The sequence below is a fragment of the Arvicanthis niloticus genome, chromosome 13, assembly GCF_011762505.2.
Source record: "Arvicanthis niloticus isolate mArvNil1 chromosome 13, mArvNil1.pat.X, whole genome shotgun sequence".
NCBI lineage: Eukaryota > Metazoa > Chordata > Mammalia > Rodentia > Muridae > Arvicanthis > Arvicanthis niloticus.
This window is the reverse complement of record NC_047670.1, coordinates 50,198,239-50,210,429: the sequence shown is the minus strand read 5'-3', so window position 1 is coordinate 50,210,429 and position 12,191 is coordinate 50,198,239. Positions and strand designations below refer to the sequence as shown.

Genomic DNA, 12,191 nt, shown 5'->3' with positions numbered 1-12,191 from the left:
GAGCATGTGCAGGAAAAGCCCACAGTATACCAAAGTACAAGAGGCAGGGCGATGTAAAGGTCTTATAAAGGTATAAAGGTAGTCTCTAATTCATGGTGGATGCTTCCTCAGCATTCAAGAGGTAGAGGCAGGATTACTGTGGGTTTGGGGCAGCTAGTCTTAACACAGTAAGACCATGTTAAAATACCAGAAAAAAAAAAAAAAAAAGGAAGGAAGGAAGAAAGAAAGAAAAAAAAGAAGGAAAACCAAAGCCAGTTATAGCAGTTATAGGGTGGACAAATATGTCTTGCCTGGGCCAGACTTCCATGGCTTAAACTACAGTGTGGTTTATGAAGGACAGGTAGCAACAGCAGGTCTCTGAAGTCTCTGGTGCAGCCTAAGCTTGGGAATGGGTGACCAGCCCGAAGGGCCTGCCTTTATGGGTAGCTGTACTTCTCAGCTGACTTACAGCTGGAGACAGCACACTTTCGAGCTCTCTCTGCCTTTCTCCCTGTCTCCTCTTTTCCCTCAGACCTGTCTCACTAAATGGGCCTAGATTCCTGGGATTTGCTATGCACTAGACTGGCTTTACAGATACCTCTGCTTCTGCTTAGCTGGCATGTATCACCATACCAGGTGGTCTTTCAGGATCACTTATCTGTACAGAGCTAGGGGCTTGCAGGATCCCCAGGCCACTTGGGACTGGAAGGGAAGGAAGACTCTGCAAGGTGGAAGGAGTAAGAACGTGCATCCAGGACATTACAGGAATGGGTGGAAACAAGTTTATTTGAGGCACTAGAATAGCAGCAGGAAGCCAGTGTGGGCAGAGAGGGCAGGTAGGGACTCAACTGCATCTGGGGGGTGGGAGCCTTCATCTGGAGGGGTGGCAACCCTCCATCGGCAGCCTTCTGAATAGAGTGCAACTCAGGTATAGTGATACCAGGGGAAGGGGTTTTGGTGGAGACACAGGCCTTCTGCTCCAGGATCTTTCAGGTCTTCTTTGCCCACCCTAGAATCCAAGTGGCTTTATTCACACACACATACACTGAGCACATGGATGTACACTCATTTGGGTTAGACATCCATGTCAGTGTGTCCACAAGATTCAGGGCTGACTCTGGTACTCCTGAAACTCCAAGGAGATCTCCACCTCTTCTCCTGGTTCCCTAAGGGAGGTTATAGGATTGGCTCTGGAAGCAAGGGTAGCTAGTACCATTTCAACAGAGCAGATGTGGGTGAATTTGGTACTTAGCCCTGATGCTGAGAGAGTATGGAGGGGAACTAGACACACCCAGGAGGAGCTGAAGGCTCCTACGGTCCCCGAGACCTAAAAGGAGCTGGGCTTTTCCTGAGCTGGGGGGGGGGTAAACAGGGGACACATGGGGGGCGGTGATCAGGGACTCAGCTGCAGCAGAGCCAACAAGCTGAGCAGGAGTCCAAGACCCAGGAGTGGGATGCTGGCACGCAGTCCAAGGCCAGCTGTGCTGAAATTGCAGAAGGAGCTCTGGCAGCAGTAACTATTCACGGATGCTACACCGAGGTTGATATTGACGTTTTCACGGGGGCAGGTCGGGGCACAGCCCTTATTCAGAGTGTAGCCAAGGTTCACATTCCCTGAATAGAAAGTGAGAATGACATATAGGTAATGACAAGAGTAGCAAGAGATGGGGAAAGCCCTATGGATCCCTGGCCCAGACCAGGGAAATATCCAGTTACTCACCAAAGCCGGCAGCAGCAGATAATGTGACACAGTAATTGTCTGTGTCCTGGCATGAAACTGGCCACAGGCAGTTTATATTGTTCTTCTGATCGGTGCAGGAGAAGCACATCAGGGAATGGACTGCAAAAGGGACATTCTGTAGGTGACACCTGCCTGTTGCCTGGGGAAGCCTTCCAGGACAGGATGCCTTTCCAGTGGGACCCTTGATACCCAACTCACTGACAAGGAGAAACAACTACACAGGCTCAGCCCTGGATCAGAGACAAAAGGGAGCCGATGACAAGTGACTTCAGACTTTGGTACTAGAGGGGCTAAAGTGTCTCCTTCAACACAAGGTGACATCGGTGTGGCTGGGCCAGCACAGCAGCAGGGGAACTAGGTCACTTGGCTAGGGAGTGGGAGGCAGGAAGGCCAGAGGTTCTCAGGAGGGCTGGCTCAGGAGGAACCCTCCTGGGCATCTGCTCAGGAGAAAGAATGACAGGTCACGAGGGCCAAACTGCATCGGTATCTCAGAGCTCCATACCTTGCTCCACACCCAGAAGGGCTGCCAGCAGCACAGGCAGGAAGACTCTCATGCTGAAAGCGACAGACATCTGTTGAAGGCTCACAAGCCAAAGAAGCCTACTGTGAGAGAGGCAGTTGGTTAAAGGACAGGCTACCCACCCACCACCCAGGATCCTGGCTTAGATAGCACCAGACCTTGGGCCTACCCGCTCTACACCTCCCCAGTGAGCCTTATGTCCCTTTTGTAGATAGTTCCAGCATTCAGGCCCCAGACAGAACAGAACTGCAGTATTAACTCCCTGCTGCCCTGGGGCTAGCCATCCAGACAATTTGAGTTAAGGCCCAATTTCTTATCTAGTATCTACCTGGTCCCTGCACCAATCAGAACAATTTGTACAGCCTTAAGCCAGTCTCGTGCTAACACTTACCTCACCGTCTGCTCCATTCATCTGAGAGCCCCTCCCCCCTTTGAAACCTGTAGGAGTCAGAATTCTCCTTTGCTCCTCAGGCTGCAAATCAAATCTCTACCTCAGAACACCTGGCCCCCTCCTGCTGCTATTATTTAATAATAATAACAACTGTGGCCAGTTATTAGAAGAGTTTTTACCTGAGATCTCCCTTGGCACCTGGCAAATCTTTCTCAATCTAATGGCACCTTTCAGTTAATACCCCTTCCCAAACTCGGGAGCACCAGAGGCCAAGTAAGGAGGACCAAGAACTCTCAAAATGCCATGGAAGTGGAGGGTTAAGTGGTTGTCTTGAGGCCAAGGCAGCGGTCAGATAAACGAGTGTGCATGAACCCAAAAACCTTCCTTGAGCCCTGGGAAACAAATCTGGGCCACTCTCGTGGTGGAGACAAGGGCTGGGGGCCTCTGAGCTTCTACACAAGGTGGAGCCTCAGGACCCATTTCTACAAAAAGACACCTCCATTGCTCTACCTGTTGGCTGGGAACATTGACACCTGCAGCAGTTAGCACACTAGCCAGTGGGCCATGGGGCTTTTCTGGGCCCTTTGGGCTGGAATCTTTGGCACAGTGTAGAAAAAGGACCAGCTTGCTTGGTTTCAATGTCCTATTTTGAATACTATTGCCCTCTCAGGGAGGAAGGAGACGGGTGCCATCTGTTGAGTGGGAGGGGGCATCCCAGAGACAAAGGAATAGGGGTGGCTTACAGTGCTCTTAGAGGAAGTGGGTGCAGTGGGAGGTGAAGTTTTGGTATCCTGTAGGACTGGCCTTAGACCTCTCCTGTCCTGAGCCTTGCTGACATCTTGTAGTGGGTAGCAGAAGCTCCAGGTGGCCAAGTTCAGCATCAAGCCCAGCCGGGCCTGTCCTCATTTCTGTTTTTTAAGTTACGAAGTGGGGTTTAGGAACGAAGGAGCCCTGAACTGTCTGCTAGGAAGCTCTGGCATACACAGCCACAAACAAGTCATTGAGGCATCCCATCGTCCACCGGAGGACTAGCGAAGAAACGGGTGGAGTGGTTGGAAACCAGTGCAATGTTTGTCTGTCCACAGCAACCATTAACAGGCAATGGGGCAGGGCCCTGGGGGCCTCAGAAACTCCTCCACAAACTCACAGGGTTCCTCAGCGGAGGCCAGGTGTCCGTTGGCCGGCTGCCAGCAAAGAAAGAGGTTCAGGTCTACCCCGCTAGCCAAGGACCCTACTTAATCACCGGAACCTCAGCATTGATATGCAAGATCCTGGATAAGACAAAGAGAGCTCCCGCTCCTCACTTTGGGGAAGGTCCTGCTTCGGGGCAACCAGTCCACCTGGTCAGACCTCACCACCCCCAACCCCCAGCCTCCTGCTCTAGTTTACAAGGGTGTATCCCCCTCTGGAGATCCCAAGCAGACAAGTCAGCGTTAGTGGAGTTCAGGTAGGGGCACCCAGTGAGGGGTCAGCAGGGGCCTTTGCCTCTCCAAAAACGTGCTAGAAAGACTGGGGTGGGGGTGGGGTGATGGTAGGAAAGGAGCACGCTGCAGTGGGCCTCGCAGGCTCCAATCACTCTGCACCCGGGAGCAGGGCGCCGGGACCCCAGATCCTACACGCTGCGGCCAAGGCCGTCCGCTCTCTCCCAGTGCTTCCCCGCCGTGGCCCGGCCCTCGCGTGACGCGTGGACACCTGAGGCCGAGTTCAGCAGACTCACCTCCAGGTAAAGCGGCCCGGAAGATAAACCTTAGGTCCTGGAGATCACCAAAGGCAGAAGGCTCCCAAGCAGGCGGAGCGGAGCGCAGATGGCGGGGGCGGGCTGCAGGCGGGGCGTTCCACGGGCTGTGGGCGGGTCTCTGGCTGGTGGGGAGGAGGACCCTGGCTGCTGGTCTCTGGGAACTCGGTCTGTGCGCCCGGCCTAGCTACACAAGTGCTCCTCCGAGACTCCGTCAGGGGTTCCGAGCTATGCTCCTACAGCGGCAGTCCCCAGTGGTACCCAGAAGCTGGGCCGAGACCGTCCTATGTGCCCCATGGCACACAATGTGGCATCAGAGCGCTGGCGTGGCCTGTGGTGTAGCATGTCTACCTTACCTTTCAGGACAGACCCAGGGAGGGTGGAAGGGCCAGGGCTTGTGGCAATCACCGATACTAAGACCTGTGCGCAGGCGTTGCTTACTTCCGGAAGGAGTGAGAGAATAGACAGCATCCCGAAGCCCTAGGCGCTCATGGGAATCTCTGCTGCCGCGAGGCTGAGGAAGTGCTGGACCAAGGATGCCTCATCTCCGGCCCTTCAGGTTGTCAGGTCCCTCTGGGCTGAGCCCGTCTGGACCATCCCTCTTTTGGGATGAGGCGACAGGATGAGGCGACAGAACAGGAATTCCCGGGAAGGAGGCCATTGCAGCACTGGTTTGAACAGATCTGTTTCTCACCTCCCACTTCCTCTGGGTGCCGGGCTGCCTCCTACACTCCACTACGTGAGTATGAACAGAGGATCCAGCCCAGTCATCCTGTCTTGGTTCTCATCTTAAGTGCTGAAGCCCCAGTTTTTAGAAGGAAATCTCCGACCCTTTTACCTAAGCTTCTTCCAATATTCTGTTCCACCTCTCAGGAAGTGATTCCACACCCAACAAATATTAATGACCACCTGATGAGTGTTGTCCGTGTAGTAGAACCCTGGGACCCATGGCCTGCTCTGGATGTTTCTTCTTGGGAAGATCAGAGCAGCAGGCCCCTTTGCCTGGCACTGCTGTTTGTTCCCTCCCCTTCCCTCTTTCTCACCCCCACCTTCCTCCTGCAAAGCCCTACCCAGGGGATTGTGGGCTGCTGAGTCTCTGCCACCTGCTTTTCTGAGAGTCACACTTCCATTCTTGGTCACGCATGTGGAAATAGGGGCTTTGCATCTGATCTTCCTCACAGTCTAAGGAGTTGACAGTGGTGACAGGGGCTGGTCCAGGGATGGAACTTCATAGGATTGGGGCTAGGGAGGAGACAAAAAAAGTTGTGAAGCTGCAGGGTTAGATTGGCCAGGGTGGGGCTGAGGCCAAGTTGTCCAGTAGGTGGAAGCTAGCTGTTGGGGGAGGGGACGGAGCATATTCAGTGTTTTCTGCTAGTGGTGTGAACAAACGCAGTGTGTGGATGTGTGTTTTCAGAGGTCTCCACACAGGACTACCCCATACATCGAATGGGATGGGGGGTGGGGACACACATGCTTTTTGGTGTCATTCCTCAGGAGCTAACAGCAAGACTCAGTGTGTGTCCTCAGGTGTTCAGGCTACCGCAGATTCTTAGCATTTTGTCTTGGCTCTGCCCCACAATCACCTGGCAAAAGCCAGGTGTGCCTGACTCACTATAAAAGGGGCTGCTTGCCCCACTCCCCTACTCTCTCTTGCCTTCTTGCTCCCACTCTGTCTCCCCCTTCTCAACTTTCCCCTCTCTCCCCATTCCCCTCCCCCCTCCACATGCTCATGGCCAGCCTCTTCTCTCTTCTCTTCTCTTCTCTTCTCTTCTCTTCTCTCTCTCTCTCTCTCTCTCTCTCTCTCTCTCTCTCTCTCATTATTTTTATAAACACAATGGTAACATTTGGTGGTATGAGACTCCACAGTTTGGGGTGTTTCCAGGACAAAAGCCATCCAGCAGGCAATGGCCAGGCTGTTGCTCATTGTCTGGGTCCTTGGTTTTCTGTCTCTTCCTTGGTCTCACGGGTGTGTGTGTGTGTGTGTGTGTGTGTGACAGGACTGAGTAGCCAAGAATGGATATGTCTTTCTCATATTTAGCATATCTTTCTTATACTTGCCCTTAGGCTGCTCCAATGATCTGAATCCCTGCCAAGCTGTCACTATGGAGGGCCTGAGGGCAGAGGACTTCATCTTGTGTCTAGCACCACATGTGGCTCATGGCAGGGTCTCTGTGAGGAGCCATTATTCATCAGGCCTGGCCCCTCCTTTGGACCTGGAAAACAAGTTCCATCAGAAGAGGCCTTAGTTGGTTATGAATGTATAGCTCACAAGTGTCCTAAAGTCTCTGTCATTACTCAGACATGAAGCCTAGAATCCTTTGAAGCCTTGTGTAGGTTCCTGGCTGTGCAGTGAGCCAGGGCTTGCCAATGCTATGGTCCATGGGGTTGCAGGGGTCTGGCTGACTTCCTTAATGCTGTGTAGCTAAGAGGAATCTGAGAGTGAGTGATAAGTTTCTAGGAGTTATGACTGACACTGGGGTCCATGTCCCCAAGGAGGACCCTCCTAAGGGCAGGTCAGTGACCTCAGGAATGATGCCATGACACCAGTAGATCTCCTGTGCTGAACTCTTCATCTATTCCTGGATCTGTTACTTCAGTCAGTCCACTTGTGGCACCACATGAGAGGGACAGGTGATACCTGGCTCTTCACAAATCTGTGATGCCATTCCATTGGTGGCTCAGCTCTTCCTGTTCCCTCATTCACTCCTAGACAGTGTGGGGTCACATGGGAGACTTTTTCTGTTATCACTCAGTAGCTTCTGTAACACAAAGACCACGGGTCTTACTCGTGTGGTCAGTGACCTCCGTCTCAGTCCAGACCTCACAGACCTTGTGACCTGACTAGACGTTCAGATTCCTAGTGCAGCTTGAACAGCTGCTCCCTGCAGAGCCCCCCCCCCATTGTTTTCTATTTCTGAATAGAAGGTTTCCATAATCACCCTTCAGATGCTATTGGATCATCCATCCACCTGAATCTTTCTTCTTGGGCTTGAAACATCTACCCTTCCAGAGCAATGATAACCAAACCAGGATCTGATGTAGCCCAGGGTAGTCTCGAACTTACTGAGTAGCTAAGGATGAACTTCTAATCCTCCTACCCCCTCCATCTACTTCTGAGTACAGATTGTTGGTGTGCACTACCATACCAGGTTTATGCATACTGAGGATCAAACCTAGGACTTCATTCATACTAAGTAACTGAGCCACATCCCCAACTGACAGTGACCATCCATATTGTGACTTAGGCTTGTGCCAATGGCATTATTATAGGCTGGAGTTCTGTGGCCACTGAACCTGTCCCACCTTGGTGGGATTCTAGACATGTGTTCTGTGATAGTGAGGTTTGCTGAAGTTGTCTTCTGTAGAACTTTCTGTCCTCTCTTTATGTATAGAAACACCTGCTTCAGGTATTCTCCAGGGACTTGCAGGGGCCAAGGGTAGTCTTCCCAGTCAAGTAGCCTTACCCTTTGGGGTGTGTGATAGTTTGAATAAGAATGCTCCCATAGGCTCATTTATTTGAATGCTTAGTTATCTGAGAGTAGTGATTCTTGAGAAGGACTAGGAGGTATGGTCTTGTTAGAGTGGGTGTGGCCTTGTTCAAAGAAGTGTGTTATTGAGGGGTGAGCTTTGAGGTGTCAAAAGTCCAAGCTAGGCCTAGTGTTACTCTCTCCTGCTTCCCTGTGGACCCAGATGCAGAACTCTCAGCTACTTCTCCAGCATCGTGTCTGCTTGTGTGCTGACATGCTCCCCACCGTGATGTTACTGGACACAACCCCTGAAACTGTAAGCCAGCTCCAATTAAGTGCTTTCTTTGGTAAGAGTGGCCATGGTCATGGTGTCTATTCGCAGCAATGGAACATTGACTAAGACAGGATACAACCTGTACCACTTCTTGCTCACAAATCCCTTGGCCTTCCCAGATAGAATGTTATCTCATGAGGATGACTGAAAGTTGGCCAACCACCCATCTGTGGATCGTAGCAGGTTCTGATCCAAGCTGTGAGGAGTTGCTCAACTCAGCCTTAGTCATTCCTGTGCTTTTTCAGTTTGGTCCACTATGCTTTGCTGAGTTCACAAACCAGGACAAGGATGGTGGAGTCAGAAAGTCCTCCCCATAGTCAGAGCGTGTCTCTAGAGTGGAAGAACAACCCTTATCTCCAGTCTCTCAAGCTTGTTCCTTGGACATTCCTGGGCAGGACTGTATCTTCCTTTGTGGAAAGCTTTTGGGGCTGCTTGGCAGGAATCTGACATTGGCCAAGGACAAGGAAATGGGCTTTAGGCAGGAATCTGACTTTGGGCCATGACAAGGAAGTAAGTTCAGGCAGGAATCTAATTTTAGACTAAAACAGAGAAGTAATTTCAGTCAGGAATCCAAGTCTTAGGCTAGTACAAAGAAGTAGGCCTCAGACATGAATATGACTGTGGGCTAAGATGGGGAAGTAGGCTCAGATATTTTTGTCATCCCGACGAGCCTTTAGAAACAGCAAGAGTGATCACGGGAGTGGGGGTGGGGGGGGGACTTTGTATATTGCCTTGTTTGTTTCTTGACTGTTTGTATCTATTGTATTGTTGGTTCCTCAACCTAGAACTGACCTAAATACTTGCATGTAATTAAAAGGGTTTAAAAGAAAAGTGGGAATAAACACACCTGCCTTCAGCCTCAGAACTGGCTGGGGTCATGCTGCAGTTTTTGTCTAATTGTCTCATTTAATCCTCATTCCTGTGCTGGAAAACCCGTTGACTGACTGAGTAGGCTTGGTTATTCTCTGTTACTGGATGAACCACTGCACTCACAAAGCTCTTCCAAGCAGGCCCCTGTCCTGAGGAAGACCCAGGTGAAATGAGAGAGCTGGTACTGCTCTCCAGGCAGAGCAGAGATTCACCCTAGTCGGTCTCCTCTCTCCTGCAGTTCTTTAGTCTTTTCTCATGAGCCCAGGGGCTGTGCTGGGCAGCCCTGGAGTAGCCCCTTCTGTCTCTCAGTCCATGCTTTGCCCTTTCACCCCATACTGGATTCTTTCCTCTTTGGTACCTTTTGGCAGTAGTTAACCCCTTCTGGAGCTGTTCTGGCCCTGTTTTATCGAATTTGGAGCCCCCTCTCCATTCCTGTGCTACCTGGTGTGTTCTCAAAGTGAATGAATAAACAAACGGATGAATGAATGAAGATACTCCATGTTTTGATGCCAGCACAAGGAGGAAGTACATCTTCTGCACAGGTGTCTTGTCCATCCTGGTCCCAGCTGAGATAGCAGGTGTGCAGTCATGGTAACCTTAAGGGATTGGGTATAAACTATCATGCTGCCCCAAGTCTAACTCAGAGGATACTGAAACTTGAACTGGGGACTTGGAACTGGCAGCACATATAGGCGATTCCTAGTCTTTAGCATGCTTAGTGGGTCCCAGCTTTGGTAGATGGTTAGACATTAGCAGGTCTGGAGGACAGTGGGAATCATCTCTCCCTCATGGTCAGCAGCATGAAAAGTGAAAGACCTGAATCATTTTCCCAGTTGTAGGAAGACAACTGATCTCCTAAGCCAGTCTTATTGCCTGAGTTTCCTAAAAGGTTATTAATGAATAGCCATGTAACCAGGCTTCATAAAGTCATCAGATCACTGTGCAGAACCCAGCATCTTCCAACCGAAAGGCTATTATCAGACATCTAAGGCCTACAGCCGAGGTTTCCCGCCCTGCTATGACCCACCAACCTGATGTCTCCACTAGTGTATTTGTGAAAGTGCTTTATGACTTTGTTGGGTACTATAAAAAGTTCATCAAACTGTTGCCACATCAGAAAATGGAATTTGGGGTAACCTAAATCTGTGATCCTGGGCCATTTTTATTTGGTTCCAGAATAAACTATCTTCCTCTGCAAAAAAGAACTGTCCTTGAGTGAACGAGATCGTGAGTAGAAAGGTTGAGGAAGCCTATTGAGGGCCTGGAGATGCAACTCCTTCACTGGGATATTTGCCCAGCTCTGTGTACGCCAGGAGTGGTGGTGTACACCTGTAATCTAAGCAGTTGAGAAGTAAATCAGGGATCAGGAGTTCAAGGTCATCTTCAGTGTCAAGGTCAAGCTAGGGTGAAAGAGACTTTGTATATTAAAAAGGAGAGGGCTGTTCAGAGACTGAACAGCTTGTGAGAAGACACAGCGTGCCAAATCTGACACTGTCCCCTATGCCCTGTTTTGAAAGAGCTGGTCTGCTCTTACTAGGAAGTAGTCAGAACTCTTTGTTCCAGGTTTTTTTTTTTTTTTTTTTTTTTGCCTTGTTTCCTTCCACAACATCTTATTTAAGTGACCTTTGTTATTGGTTTGCTTTATTTTTTTTCTTTTGTCTAAGACAGGATGTATCCCATTACTTTTCTGTTGCAGAGATAAAACACCAGGATGGAAGAGTTTATTTGGGCGTCAGAGTTCCTGGTGGGATAAGAGTCCTTCATGGTGAAGAAGGCACTTGGCAGGGGCAACAGGCATCTGAGAGACCACATGTTCCAAAGTAAACAAATGCAGAGAGTGGGTGGGGAGTGAAACTATGAGCTCTCAAAGCCTACCCCTAGTGATGTACTTCCTCAAGCAAGGTTCTTCCTCTTCCTGTAACTTCCTAACCATCAACTCAAGTGTTCAAACACATTAGCCTATGAGGGACATTTCTCTTTCAAACTAGCATGCAAGGACTCACTTTATAGTCCAGCCTTGCTTCCCAGTACTGGCATTACAGACTTGAGCCAACACCCTACCAGCTACTGATGTGGACAACTTAAACTTTTGTTGTGCTTGATAGGTTCTAAAATAAAAAAAATTTTTTTTCAGTTGAGACTTAGCCAAAATTTACACAGGCCTCCGATGAGTGTTTTCTCTGAGCCTGATTTAACCATGAACATCATGAAGATGAGTGGCCATCTTCATATGGTGACCTTCAGGAGGTTGTAGCTGCTGTCATGGCAACAAAACAGAACTGTATAACAGATAGCTAGCTAGGTCACAGTAATTAGACAGTTAATATTCCTTCTTGGAGAGGAGGAGGGAGAGTCACTGGACCTTCCTAGGGCCCTCCCTTGAGGTTCTAATCACTACTTCCTCATGCCAAAGCTTCATGAAATCCTAGACATACTTAAGTGTGTAGGAAATAGGAAACCAGCTGGGTCCCAAGAAACTCAAACATTCATCAAGCTGGACCTGAAGCATCTTTCTCTCATCTGCCAGCCCCTCCCCAGTATTGGTGAATACACATATCTCTTTTACATCAGCCCAGGAGAGTCACAAGTCATGAGACTTTAGCTTGTGTCAAGATAATAAAAATCTAACCAATTACTGCCCAGTCACAGGCTCTAGCCCTTTATTGACCAGTTAAATTGGGGAGCAAGGTTTACATAGCATCATTTGGTGTGTGTGAAGATCTGTTCATGGGGGCCGGGGCAAGGGTCTTCACCAAAATTGGCTGGGTTCTTCCCCATCAATCACTAACCAAGAAAGTGCCCTACAGACTGCAGGCCAATCTGATGGAGGCGGTTTCTCAATTGACGTTCCCTCTTCCTAGCATGTCAACTTGACAAAACAACTAACCAGCACACTCTTGAAGTCCAAAAGATACACATTTTTTTTTTTTTAAAAAAAAAAAACTCTACTATATTGATGTGTTATTATTATTTTTGGACAAGGTATGTAACCCTACCTGGTCTGGAACTCATTATATTGACCAGGCTGGCCTCAAGCTTACAGAGATCTGCCTGCCTTTGCCTCTCAAATACTGACATGCCCGGCTAAAGGCATTATTAATACATGTTTCAGAGATGTAGGAGAGTCCTAGAAATTGAATACATCTTGGTTATA

The 12,191-nt window shown here is 49.6% G+C and overlaps 1 protein-coding gene and 1 long non-coding RNA gene across 3 annotated transcripts; one reads left to right on the top strand and one right to left on the bottom strand.

The window, feature by feature from the left end:
* Window positions 1-747: 747 nt before the first annotated feature.
* Window positions 748-5,311, bottom strand: LOC117719368 (lymphocyte antigen 6E). Of its 2 annotated transcripts, none has more exons than XM_034517547.2 (4): window positions 4,349-5,311; window positions 2,223-2,320; window positions 1,700-1,819; window positions 748-1,593 (listed from the first exon to the last, which is right to left on the bottom strand). In XM_034517547.2, exons 2-4 carry the CDS (start codon window positions 2,290-2,292, stop codon window positions 1,373-1,375), a joined length of 411 nt encoding a protein of 136 aa, XP_034373438.1. In that variant the 5' UTR covers window positions 2,293-2,320; window positions 4,349-5,311; the 3' UTR covers window positions 748-1,372. The 2 variants fall into 2 exon arrangements, with proteins under 2 accessions (XP_034373438.1, XP_034373437.1); XM_034517546.2 differs by having other exon boundaries at window positions 2,223-2,323; window positions 4,349-4,972.
* On the top strand, window positions 4,967-11,679 carry LOC143434101 (uncharacterized). The gene is made up of 2 exons (XR_013103341.1): window positions 4,967-5,105; window positions 6,431-11,679. It is a non-coding gene; the product is annotated as an uncharacterized LOC143434101 (long non-coding RNA).
* Window positions 11,680-12,191: the final 512 nt, after the last annotated feature.